The sequence below is a fragment of the Salvelinus alpinus genome, chromosome 12, assembly GCF_045679555.1.
Source record: "Salvelinus alpinus chromosome 12, SLU_Salpinus.1, whole genome shotgun sequence".
Lineage (NCBI taxonomy): Eukaryota > Metazoa > Chordata > Actinopteri > Salmoniformes > Salmonidae > Salvelinus > Salvelinus alpinus.
The window spans coordinates 18,054,195-18,067,641 of record NC_092097.1 but is presented as its reverse complement, the minus strand read 5'-3'; the positions used below and the strand labels follow the sequence as shown (position 1 = coordinate 18,067,641).

The following is a 13,447-nucleotide window of genomic DNA, read 5'->3' as shown; positions in this document are numbered from 1 at the left end:
AACAGACAGCAGATAATAAAGATCCCCATCTGTATTTTACCACATTTTTCTCCCCAACATGACCCGCCAAAACATTTTTTATTTAATATTTTTTATTTCACCTTTATTTAACCAGGTAGGCCATTTACAACTGCGACCTGGCCAAGATAAAGCAAAGCAGTGCGACAAAAACAACAACACAGAGTTACACCTAAACAAACCTACAGTCAATAACACAAAAGAAAAGAAAAATAGAAAGATCTATGCACAGTGTGCAAATGTAGCAGAGTAGGGAGGTAGGCAATAACTAGGCCCTAGAGGTGAAAATAATTACAATTTAGCATTAATACTGGAGTGATAGATGTGCAAGTAGAGATACTGGGGTGCAAAAGAGCAAGAGGGTAATTAATAATATGGGGATGAGGTAGTCAGGTGTGCTATTTACAGATTGGCTGTGTACAGGTACAGTGATCGGTAAGCTGCTCTGACAGCTGATGCTTAAAGTTAGAGAGGGAGATATAAGACTCCAGCTTCAAAGATTTTTGCAATTCGTTCCAGTCATTGGCAGCAGAGAACTGGAAGGAAAGGTGGCCAAAGGAACATGACACGCCAAATTGCGCTTCTTAACACATGCACGCTTAACCCGGAAGCCAGCCGCACCAATGTGTCAGAGGAAACACCGTTCAACAGACGACCAGCCTGCAGGCGCCCGGCCCGCCACAAGGAGTCACTAGATCGCGATGCGCCGCCCTATGGGACTCCCGATCACGGCCGGTTGTGATACAACCTGGGATTGAACCCGGGTCTGTAGTACTCTTAGACCGCTGTACCACTCAGGAGGCCCAAGAGGATTGTTTTTGACTCATTGACCAAAGGGGCCTTCAATGAACTAAAGTGTTTTCCAGTGGTGTAAAGTACTTAAAATACATTAAAGTACTACTTAAGTCGTTTATTGGGGTATCTATACTTTACGATTGATATTTTTGACAACTTTTACTTTTACTTCACTACATTCCTAAAGAAAATAATGTACTTTTTCCTCCATACATTTTCCCTGACACCCAAAAGCAGGACAGGAAAATGGTCCAATTCCCTCACTTATCAAGATAACATCCCTGGTCATTTCTACTGTCTCTGATCTGGCTGACTCACTAAAGACACATGCTTCGTTTGCAAATTATGTTTGACTGTTGGAGTGTGCCCCAGGCTATCTCTAAATTAAAAATATATATTTTTTTTAAATGGTGCTGTCTGGTTTGCTTAATAAAAGGAATTTGAAATTATTTATACTTCTACTTTTACTTTTGGTACTTATGTATATTTTAGCAATTACATATAATTTTGATACTTAAGTATATTTAAAACCAAATACTTATAGACTTTTACTCAAGTTGTATTTTACTGAGTGACATTTTCTGTTAAGATATCTTAACTTTTACTGAATTATGGCAATTAGTTACTTTTTCCGCCACTGGTGTTTTCCAATTCTGCTGTAATTCTACTCATAAACATTAGCCATTGTAGTCATTAAGAAACATCATCAGCAGTTTTCCAAGTGGCATCATGGGGTTGTGCTGAGACTAGCTAGGTAGGCTCAGAGCATATGATGGGGTATTCACCCAGCCCCACAGATGGGGTTAGAAAGGCACTTTTTAAACATGAAGCGGGGACTCCAGGTCTGTATTTACAGCAGCCTCCCATCGTGCTCCTATTTGTCTCCTCCTGGGTGGCAGAGGAGACACAGACAGACCGAGAGGCTCTTCACAACATCTGCAGGCGTTCTCCCACAGGTCCCTAGAGGCATTTTATAACCCATTACCTCCATCTCTGACAAAAACACACATTTAAACTACAATTACACCCCCTGCCTCCTCTCCCTCATGCATTCCATCTCATCCTCTCTTCTGTTCTGCAATTCAATCGCTCCCGACCCAAGGCTCCTCCGCTTATCCCTCTCTCTCCGATGCCCGGCAGACGGTGCAAAATTGTCTCACAACTGAAGAGGGGCCTTTTAGGCAGGATGGGGAAATTCATCATAAAGTGCAATCCCTCTATGGCACGCGCACGAGGGCACACACATATATACACCTACACACACTAAAACACATTGAATATGAGTTCTCACATTCATGTACACCTTTTTTTTGGAAGTGAACATCTGGTGTGTAATTCAATCAACGTACAGTACGTACCAAATATTACATTTGCATTCCACAGGACAATAGTGCTCATTTACTCAGCAGGTTCCTGGTGCTAAAGGTTAAAGAATCTGAGAAACAGGCTGGGCTAAATGATGACATTGCAATTTCTTCCAGATAAATATTTTATAGCATTTCTGTTGCTCCCCACTCAAAAGAGGCTCTGGGACACTTTTAATCTTAATGTAGCTTAACAATGTGTATCAAAGGACTGCAGTCTTTAAACCATATAGTATCATTCTGTAAGACTATAACTACATGATATAGTTCATCCAAGCATTTTCCCTTAGGAGAAAAACACGGGCCTACAATTTTAGACTGCAATCTGAGGATAAACCACAAAAGATGACCCCATCTATTTCCATTTTCTCTCAGTCAACATTTCCCCACATGTCATGGATTGTAGCAAATCACACTGTTTTTAAAGTTGAGACAGAGTAGCCTATACAATTTGAAAGTGCACCAAAAATAAGGAATCCTTTTTTCATTGTTACTGTGACCTGAAAATGCAGTTCTACGTGCAAAAGGTAAAAAAGTATTAGGCTATAAAGAGCCAATATATCAGGAGATCGGTTTCAATGTATCAAAAAGGGGCATTCTGCAGAGGGGTAAACATAAGCTAAAGGTATCATTAAATAACAGAAACCCCAGGAAGCCTCTTTCCTTCATTCCAGAGCAGCTAGGCCCAATTTAACAGCCTGCACTGTAGCTGAATGGGAACAAATTGGAGAAAAAAATCGATTGTGCGGATTGCAGTTATTTTATTTGACTCTCCTCCTATCATTTTACAATGTTATGCAGCGTTAGAGTCATTTTCCAGGCTGCACTATGCTGATAATGGCAAAAAGAATGATCAGGCTGTTGCCTCTACTGTAGTATTGCAAGACACAAACATTCTGAGCAGAAAATATACAGTTACTAGTGAAAGTCTACAAACCTTTTGCACAGACTTCACATTTCGCTGCCTTAAAATTAAATCTAAAAAGTGATTATATATATATATTGTTCCTACCGATATACACAACCTACTCCATATTTCCAAAGTGAAAGAAAAATTATAGAAAATAAATGAAAATGTATTGATTGCGTATGTCTTCACACCCCAGAGTTAATACTTTGGCAGCCATTACAGCTGTTAACATTTTGTTGTAGGATTCTACCAACCTTGCACAACTCTTAGGGCAACATGTATACATTGTTTTGGTAAAAATTACTCAAACCAAGTAAATTTGGTTGGAAATGATTGAAGGACAGCTGTATTCAAACCTTGTCACTGATTTTCAAGCAGATTTAAGTCAGGACTGAGACTAGACCATTCAGGAACACTCAACACCTATTGGAAAACCATTCTGCTGTGTCTTTATTGTGCTGTGTCTTTGGCATTACAATTTGAATAATTGTCCCGCTGAAAAATCTAACTATAGCAGGGTTAGGTTTTAAGAAGATCACCCATAACATGATGCTCTCACCACAATACTTGACAATACAGACGATCAACAATATTGCATTCACTCAACATTACTTGCCTACGTGACAAAGTTAAAAGAAGGAAGCCTGTGTTTTAAAAATAGACATTGAATCATCCTCTCTGTTTGCAACAAGGTCGTCAAGTAATACTGTGAGACAACACGGCAAAGACATTTTCTTTTTGGCCTGAGTTAAAAACGACATATTTGGACTTACAGGTGTAGTTTTTAACTCGGGCCAAAAAGTTAATGTCTTTGCTGTATTGTCTTGCAGTATTACTTCTGTCAAATCTAATCCAACACAACACAGAGTGAAACCCTCTGTATTTTTAAGTATTGTGGTGGCACCATCATGTTATGAGTATGCTTGTTACCGGCAGGGACTGGGGAGTTTGTCAGGATCAAAATAAATATGAAAGAAGCAATTTCACAAAATGTTATGCCAAAGACACACCAGAATGGCTTCCAGGTATTGCGTGTTCCTGAATGGTCTAGTCTCAGTCCTGACTTCAATATTCTTGAAAATTCTTGAGAATTTTGACAAAAAAATGGATATATGTTGCCCTAAGAGTTGGTAGAATCTTATTAAAAATTATTCACAGCTGTAATGGTTGCCAAAGGTGCTTCCACCAAATATTAACTCTGGGGTGTGAAGACACGCATTCAGGACATTTTCAGTTTTGTAGATCTGTGGGGGGAAAAAAATCCAGTTTAATTCATTTTTAGATGTACATTGAGCCTACACAAATGAATACAAATGTCTAACCATAGAATAGAACAACAAAATATGCCAGCATCAATTACTTGTTATAGCCATTAATAAAATACAATGTACTCTTGCATGTTGATGTAATTAATCTAATAATGCTGCCAGTATATACATTCTAATTAAGAGCAATACAGATTAAATGACACACTGCATGGAAATTACAAGCCAACTGCATGGCTTGTAACAGCAAATACCCTGTTTATCTTGACACAATTAGATTGCAAGTGGCACCCCATGTGCCAACCTGGACTCAGGGTTAGACGTAACATAGTAAATTTAAATCTGGAAAATGTCAATTAGTATCATATGTTGTGTTTCGTATGGTATGTATACATTTGTGGATGTCCATCATCCATTTCGTATGATATGTTACGAATTACAATTCGTATGATATGTTATGAATTGCAATTCGATCAATGTGTAACAAATTTGAATTCGTACAATATGTTACCGATTTGCTAAATGTATGATATTTTACGAATTCCAATTTGTGGCTAACATTAGCTAGGTGGCTAATGTTAGCTAGACTAGGGGTTAAGGTTAGGGTTAGGGTTAAGGTTAGGAGTTAAGTTAGGGGTTAAGGTTAGGCTTAGGGTTAAGGTTAGAAGTTAGGTTAAAGGGTAAGTAGTTGCAAAGTTGCTAATTAGCTAAAATGATGTGATGAGATTCAAACACACAACCTATGGGTTGCTAGACATTTGCGTTATACACTTACCCATCCATCCCGACCAACCACGCTACTAGCTTTTGCCTTAAGCAACCTTTTGTCTTATGTAGCCATACTAAACGTAACATATGATACTACAGTAATTTGAGTGCCCCGGATTTACATTTACTATGTTATGTCTAGTTTATGAGACCAGACTGTATGTGCTGAACTTCAAGAGGCCCACATCAAAATGCTGACCACTCTCTTGTGATTGAGAGCTCAAATTGAAATGAATTGCCTTTCATACATTCTTCTTAATTACGGAAAGGCCATTCACTAATTGTAATGTTGATAACAAGCTTGGTATGGGCCTTTAGCAGCATAGAGACAATCAAAGTAGTGTAGTTTCATAGATGCAAGGTAATGGCTAGACAGACCTTGGAGTTACTTGGATGCTAAGAATTTGTGTTTTTGTAAGGGTTTTCCTACATTAAACTTCGGATGCATGACAAGATCACAGAACACCTCCGTACCTTCAGGCTCTGATCAGGCCCTACACCCAAACAAGGGCACTGCGTTCATCCACCTCTGGCCTGCTCGCCTCCCTACCTCTGAGGAAGTACAGTTCCCGCTCAGCCCAGTCAAAACTGTTCGCTGCTCTGGCACCCCAATGGTGGAACAAACTCCCTCACGACGCCAGGTCAGCGGAGTCAATCACCACCTTCCGGAGACACCTGAAACCCCACCTCTTTAAGGAATACCTAGGATAGGATAAAGTAATCCTTCTAACCCCCCCCCCTTAAAAGAGTTAGATGCACTATTGTAAAGTGGTTGTTCCACTGGATATCATAAGGTGAATGCACCAATTTGTAAGTCGCTCTGGATAAGAGCGTCTGCTAAATGACTTAAATGTAATGTAAATGTAAGATAGTGTGTGTAAATCATATCATTAAATATAACACATACTGCAGTGTATGCCTATACAGAGCCCTTATTCTAATTTAAATGCCCTGGGCCTTTAAATCTATTTATTCCTGATTAAAAGAGAACGTATAAATTGTTGCCTAGATGTTCTTCTAGTGATTCATTTGATCATCAATTCCATTGGTTCTACTTTGATTGGTTGTCATTGTCGGCTGTTTCCGTTTCACGGTGTGCTTTGAGAACAGACTGAGGAGAATGGCTGCCAGTGGAGGTTAGCGTTTCTTGATTGTTTGTGTTAACGAGGCAGACTTTTAAAACCAATTTTAAAGTTCCCTAATTCATATTGAATGGCATATAACCAACAAGATTACACCCTGACAAAAATATTAGACACGTAAGATTATCTCTCTTCGTTTTACAAGTGAAGCTGTAAGCGAATGGCTTCTCAAAGTGTATGCTGGTTATCCAAATTAGCTAGCATTACTATCTATAACGTTAGCTCTCAGATGGCTAGTTTTAACCACATTTTGTCTGTTAGTACAACTAAGTCTAAACAATTGCATATATTTGTATGCCAATGATACTGTTAGACCTTTTCGTGTGTATTATCTTAGATTTTATTAATAGCTGTCAAGAAGGTATGTAACAAGCTAACTAACGTATGTCTGGCTAGCTAACGTAACGTGCCCACGTCTCGTCCTGATGAAATATAGCTAGTTGTTGGCCAGTTTGACGTTACTTGGCTAACGTTAGCTAGTAATGAGCTAACCGACTAGCTCCATGTCAACATGAGTACGAGAACGTTAGCTACGTGACAATCCAAATTAGCTAACTAATGTAGGTAACGTTAACTGCATGACTGACGGTAGTCGTGACTAGTTAGGTCAATGGCTAAATGATTGCTTGCTAACTACTATAGCCGGCTGATAATGCCGCGGACGGCTTGCTGTGATGCTACCCAGCTGTGAGTTTCTAATCCCCAGAGTTCGCTAGCTAGCTAATTACGATAGCTAGCTTGTTAAGAAAAGTATCGTTATTTCGGAACGGGTCTTTGTCAATAAATCGTGCACACAAATTGTGCTGAGTGGGTGATATCCATGGCACACTGATTGCATGCTAGCTAACGTTACTACTCTACAAACAAGGACTATCTAGTGTGTCGAATAGTAATTTAGTACAGCCATAGTCAGTCAGTTTACTAATCTCTACGTGTTTTAGAATATGTTTTGCTCTACTCATTGTAGCCAGTACGCTTGACTCAATTGTTGTGCTGCATATGCTACTAAATAATATTATTTAGTAAAGTTTCCCACACAATTTTATAAGTGTCTGTTTAATATCCATCATGGAAAAGGGGTATGTTTCTCTCCTATGTTTCTTCCATAGACATAGGCAAGCTGTTACAAGTACAGAATGGGACTCCATCAAACACAACCTACAGTGGGGTAGATGCTGTTCATGCCTGTAACATCCTCCAGCAGCTCAAAGTCTTGTATGATGAAGCACAGCTCACAGATATTGTCGTTGAAGTGGACCATGGCAAGACATTTTCGTGTCACCGAAATGTCCTTGCAGCAATCAGCCCTTACTTTAGGTAGGTCTGATGTGAGCCGCTTGTTTGTTTCTAGTCGTTTACATTTTTAGATAACAACCAATGCTGTGCCAGTCTGTTTGTGCTATCATACCAGCTTCCTGTCACTCATTGTCATGTCAATGATGGCAATGAAGTAGTATCTGGGACCAGGCAATGCTGCAACATTTAAACTTTATTTAAAAAATTATATTTCCTCTTCCCTCCAGGTCCATGTTCACCAGTGGCCTTACAGAAAGCAGCCAGAGGGAGGTTCGGATCGTCGGGGTGGAGTCTGAGTCCATGGACCTGGTCCTGGACTATGCCTACACGTCCAGAGTCACGCTGTCAGAGTCCAACATCCAGGCCCTGTTCACGGCAGCCAGCATCTTCCAGATCCCAGCCCTGCAGGACCAGTGTGCCCAGTTCATGATCAGCCGCTTGGACCCCCAGAACTGCACCGGGGTCTACATGTTCGCAGACGCCTACGGCCATCAGGAGCTGAGGGAGCGCTCCCAAGACTACATACGCAAGAAGGTGGGTTTTATTCTAAAAACAAGCTGTTCTATTACACTATTGTGCTTCACTTGGCTCGCCATTTAGGAAGGATTAATGTATCAATGTGTCATTAAAATGGCCTTATAATTACAGTAATGTGAGAACACAAGTACCATAAATAAAGTAGTTGACACTAACATTTTAGGATAGCATTCCAGGTCTTGATCTGTTAGTTGAGCATTCTGCGACAAATGACAGTGAGGTCTAGATGAAATGTGACATGTGGTGTTGTGCTGTTGTAGTTCCTGTGTGTGGCGCGGGAGCAGGAGTTCCTCCAGCTCACCAAAGAGCAGCTGGTGAGCATCCTGAACAACGATGACCTGAATGTGGAGAAGGAGGAGCACGTGTATGAGAGCATTGTGCGCTGGCTGGAGCACGACCGCTCCCGCAGGGAGGCCCACCTGGCTGAAGTGTTCTCTCAATGCATCCGCCTGCCCCTCCTGGATGACTCCTTCCTCAGCCGCATCCCACCCCCCTTTGCCTGCGCCCTCTCCAGAGACCCTGCCATGGCCCGTCTCAATGGCACCAACGGCTGCCCCCAGCGCTTGGGCATGACCGCCTCTGAGATGGTCATCTGTTTTGACGCGGAACACAAACACTCAGGGAAGAAGCAGACCGTGCCTTGCCTGGATACCACTGCTGGGAAGGTGTTCAAGCTCTGCAAGCCCCCCAATGACCTGCGGGAGGTGGGCATCCTGGTCTCATCGGAGAATGACATCTTCATCGCCGGGGGCTACCGCCCTAGCAACAGTGAGGTGTCCATCGACCACCGGGCGGAGAGTGACTTCTGGCAGTACGAGCACGCAGGGAACCGTTGGCTTGTGCGTTCGCCCATGCTGCGGGCCCGGATCGGCTGCAGGCTGGTCCACTGCTGCGGGAAGCTGTACGCCCTGGGGGGCCGTGTGTACGAGGGGGACGGGAGGAACGCACTGAAGTCAGTGGAGTGCTACGATTCCAGAGACAACTACTGGACCGCCGTCAGCCCCATGCCTGTAGCCATGGAGTTCCACAGCGCTGTGGAGTACAGAGACCGCATCTACATCCTCCAAGGTGAGGCGGAATAGTGGAGACACTATTCAACCTTGAAAATAGACTGAAGAGAAATGCAGTGGGGAAAAGATGAACGTGGTGTAGGAGAATCTTAATACATAAAAGGGGTTGTTGAAAACTACTTCATTCCTTTTTCAATGTTTATCTTAACACTCAGTGGTGCTTCTTTTCTCTGTTTCCCAGGTGAATACTTCTTCTGTTTCGACCCTCACAAGGACTACTGGGGCCACCTGGCCCCCATGAGTGTCCCCCGGAGCCAGGGCCTGGCTGCCTTACACAATAACTGCATCTACTACATCGCTGGCATCTGCAGGAACCACCAGCGCACCTTTACCATGGAGGTCTACGACATCGAGCAGAACACCTGGGCCCGCAAGAGGGACCTTCCTTTCGACCAGGCCACCAGCCCCTACATCAAGGCCCTGCTCCTCCAGGGCAAGCTGCACCTGTTTGTCCGAGCCACACAGGTCATGGTGGAGGAACACGTGTTCCGTACCAGCAGGAAGAACTCCCTCTATCAGTACAACGACGAGGCGGACACATGGACCAAAGTCTACGAGACGCCCGACCGCCTCTGGGACCTTGGCCGCCATTTTGAGTGTGTGGTGGCCAAACTGTACCCACAGTGTCTTCAGAAAGTGCTCTGAGAGGAGGGACAGGTTCCCTCCTCCACGAAGAGGGAGTGTGTGTGGTCCTGCATGCCTTGTGCCTGGTACTGTCCTGTGTTTGCATCACAAGGACTGTCGAGTTTAGTCTTAAAGCGGTAATGGTTCAACACGATCAAATTGGGGTGGTTTTAAGATTGCAGTATTGTTTTTTTTTTCAGTCGGAACCAAATACCCACACTGATATTTGTTTTACAGTATAGTACAATGAATCATAAGTGCAATTATCTTGTTTGCTTGTTTTTGTTGAGCCATTTTGTTCCATCTTATTGTGTGGACCCCAGAAAGAGTAGCTGCGGCTTTTGCAAAACAGCTAATTGGGATCATAATAAAATACCAATCTTAAAAGGATATGTAGGTTATAATTTTTACAATTGATATGCATGCAGTTGAGGGATCAATATGAAGTGCCCTCTAATTATTGTCATGCTACATGCCAGCATAAAGTGAGAATTATAAATAATTTGAGTCTATATTCATACGGGTAAGATGAGCGGTGATGCTCAGATTGATGAGGTTGTCGTCTTTGACTGCTCATTGGGCCCTACAGCAAGCTCGTCTTTGACTGCTCATTGGGCCCTACAGCAAGCTCGTCTTTGACTGCTCATTGGGCCCTACAGCAAGCTCGTCTTTGACTGCTCATTGGGCCCTACAGCAAGCTCGTCTTTGACTGCTCATTGCGCCCTACAGCAAGCTCGTCTTTGACTGCTCATTGGGCCCTACAGCAAGCTCGTCTTTGACTGCTCATTGGGCCCTACAGCAAGCTCGTCTTTGACTGCTCATTGCGCCCTACAGCAAGCTCGTCTTTGACTGCTCATTGCGCCCTACAGCAAGCTCGTCTTTGACTGCTCATTGCGCCCTACAGCAAGCTCGTCTTTGACTGCTCATTGGGCCCTACAGCAAGCTCGTCTTTGACTGCTCATTGGGCCCTACAGCAAGCTTGTCTTTGACTGCTCATTGCGCCCTACAGCAAGCTCGTCTTTGACTGCTCATTGCGCCCTACAGCAAGCTCGTCTTTGACTGCTCATTGCGCCCTACAGCAAGCTCGTCTTTGACTGCTCATTGGGCCCTACAGCAAGCTCGTCTTTGACTGCTCATTGCGCCCTACAGCAAGCTCGTCTTTGACTGCTCATTGCGCCCTACAGCAAGCTCGTCTTTGACTGCTCATTGCGCCCTACAGCAAGCTCGTCTTTGACTGCTCATTGCGCCCTACAGCAAGCTCGTCTTTGACTGCTCATTGCGCCCTACAGCAAGCTCGTCTTTGACTGCTCATTGCGCCCTACAGCAAGCTCGTCTTTGACTGCTCATTGCGCCCTACAGCAAGCTCGTCTTTGACTGCTCATTGCGCCCTACAGCAAGCTCGTCTTTGACTGCTCATTGCGCCCTACAGCAAGCTCGTCTTTGACTGCTCATTGCGCCCTACAGCAAGCTCGTCTTTGACTGCTCATTGCGCCCTACAGCAAGCTCGTCTTTGACTGCTCATTGCGCCCTACAGCAAGCTCGTCTTTGACTGCTCATTGCGCCCTACAGCAAGCTCGTCTTTGACTGCTCATTGCGCCCTACAGCAAGCTCGTCTTTGACTGCTCATTGCGCCCTACAGCAAGCTCGTCTTTGACTGCTCATTGCGCCCTACAGCAAGCTCGTCTTTGACTGCTCATTGCGCCCTACAGCAAGCTCGTCTTTGACTGCTCATTGCGCCCTACAGCAAGCTCGTCTTTGACTGCTCATTGCGCCCTACAGCAAGCTCGTCTTTGACTGCTCATTGCGCCCTACAGCAAGCTCGTCTTTGACTGCTCATTGCGCCCTACAGCAAGCTCGTCTTTGACTGCTCATTGCGCCCTACAGCAAGCTCGTCTTTGACTGCTCATTGCGCCCTACAGCAAGCTCGTCTTTGACTGCTCATTGCGCCCTACAGCAAGCTCGTCTTTGACTGCTCATTGCGCCCTACAGCAAGCTCGTCTTTGACTGCTCATTGCGCCCTACAGCAAGCTCGTCTTTGACTGCTCATTGCGCCCTACAGCAAGCTCGTCTTTGACTGCTCATTGCGCCCTACAGCAAGCTCGTCTTTGACTGCTCATTGCGCCCTACAGCAAGCTCGTCTTTGACTGCTCATTGCGCCCTACAGCAAGCTCGTCTTTGACTGCTCATTGCGCCCTACAGCAAGCTCGTCTTTGACTGCTCATTGCGCCCTACAGCAAGCTCGTCTTTGACTGCTCATTGCGCCCTACAGCAAGCTCGTCTTTGACTGCTCATTGCGCCCTACAGCAAGCTCGTCTTTGACTGCTCATTGCGCCCTACAGCAAGCTCGTCTTTGACTGCTCATTGCGCCCTACAGCAAGCTCGTCTTTGACTGCTCATTGCGCCCTACAGCAAGCTCGTCTTTGACTGCTCATTGCGCCCTACAGCAAGCTCGTCTTTGACTGCTCATTGCGCCCTACAGCAAGCTCGTCTTTGACTGCTCATTGCGCCCTACAGCAAGCTCGTCTTTGACTGCTCATTGCGCCCTACAGCAAGCTCGTCTTTGGAAGTGTTTTTTAGCTGTGTGTGCTAGTGATTTAGGTTTATTTCCATGTGTGGTAGGAGGCAGGTATGTTATTTTGTGAAATGCATACTTTGCTTTTAAGAGAAGGCCTTAGCTGTGTCAACCAATGTGCTGTTTGGCTTTGTTGCAGTTGGATTTATACTTGTTGCAATCATAGATTAGCTTCACACTCGCAGCTGACATCCATATTGTTGTAACAAGTGTCACATGCCAAGAGAAGTTCGACTATTCACTCCACATTGGAGAAACAAGCATGGTGTCGTGTGTGTGTGGCTGGCATAAGTGAGACATTTTGAACCAGGCAACCGTTTGCTTTGATAGCAACTCAGCAGTCAGATAAGGAGCGAAGGGACGTGGTGCAGGCAGATGCATTGATTTGTCCGAAGTGTGGGCAGCATAGTGTTTTCTGTGGATATACTTTTTTTTTTTTCAGCATGTCTGATATTGATTAGAAGTGTTTGGAATAACCTACCTCTTAAATGGCAAAATGCATTTCAGAACTTGGTTCATCTGAAAAGTTGATAAAGTTTCTAGTAGCAATAACTAAGGAAACGTTGATACAATTAGGTTTACCCTTGTGGAAGTGCATTAACTGTTTTCAAGCTTAATTTGTGTACTTACCTTTAGGTGAAACAGCTCAATATTGGCTGTGTAGCTGGCTGATGTACAGTAGTAGTTGAGGAGTAAAATGGAGATTGTTGGTATGTAACTTAGCGCAGATCCCAAGGGCTGTCATTGTGCCTGTGGGTGGGTGCATCGGATAGTAGTCCTGTGTGTTTAGCCTGGCGAGGCAGTGTCAAGTCTTACTCATCATTGCACTGAATCACTCTCCAATAGTCAGTCACTGCAAACTTTACCAAGCACCCTCCTGGACAGAACTACCACAGTGTTGGGCACAACTTCATTGCCAACACATCTTTTACACATGAATCCATCTGTACATGCTATCACATGGAGAAAAACAAGAGAACTTGGTCCTGCTTTTTTGACAGTCTTGTATGTAATAATTGGGGTAACACAGCCATTGAGTGATGGTTCCCTATGGAACTGCAACATTTTAAATGATGTCAATAATTT

General features: G+C 44.0%; 1 protein-coding gene across 4 annotated transcripts; it reads left to right on the top strand.

The window, feature by feature from the left end:
* The first annotated feature begins 6,140 nt into the window (after nt 1-6,140).
* LOC139535635 (kelch repeat and BTB domain-containing protein 8) lies at nt 6,141-10,175 on the top strand. 4 transcript variants are annotated; one of them, XM_071335240.1, is made up of 5 exons: nt 6,141-6,256; nt 7,372-7,579; nt 7,786-8,092; nt 8,356-9,163; nt 9,347-10,175. In XM_071335240.1, the coding sequence occupies exons 1-5, from the start codon at nt 6,241-6,243 to the stop codon at nt 9,808-9,810; spliced, it is 1,803 nt and encodes a 600-aa protein (XP_071191341.1). In that variant the 5' UTR covers nt 6,141-6,240; the 3' UTR covers nt 9,811-10,175. The 4 variants fall into 4 exon arrangements, with proteins under 4 accessions (XP_071191341.1, XP_071191343.1, XP_071191344.1 ...); XM_071335242.1 differs by having other exon boundaries at nt 6,247-6,379; XM_071335243.1 differs by lacking the exon at nt 6,141-6,256 and adding an exon at nt 6,390-6,822.
* The last annotated feature ends 3,272 nt before the right edge of the window (nt 10,176-13,447 follow it).

Coding starts and splice junctions, on each gene's coding strand:
- LOC139535635 (XM_071335240.1), top strand. Junction 7,580..7,785: donor GCAATCAGCCCTTACTTTAG/GTAGGTCTGATG, acceptor TCTTCCCTCCAG/GTCCATGTTCACCAGTGGCC. Junction 9,164..9,346: donor CCGCATCTACATCCTCCAAG/GTGAGGCGGAAT, acceptor TCTGTTTCCCAG/GTGAATACTTCTTCTGTTTC.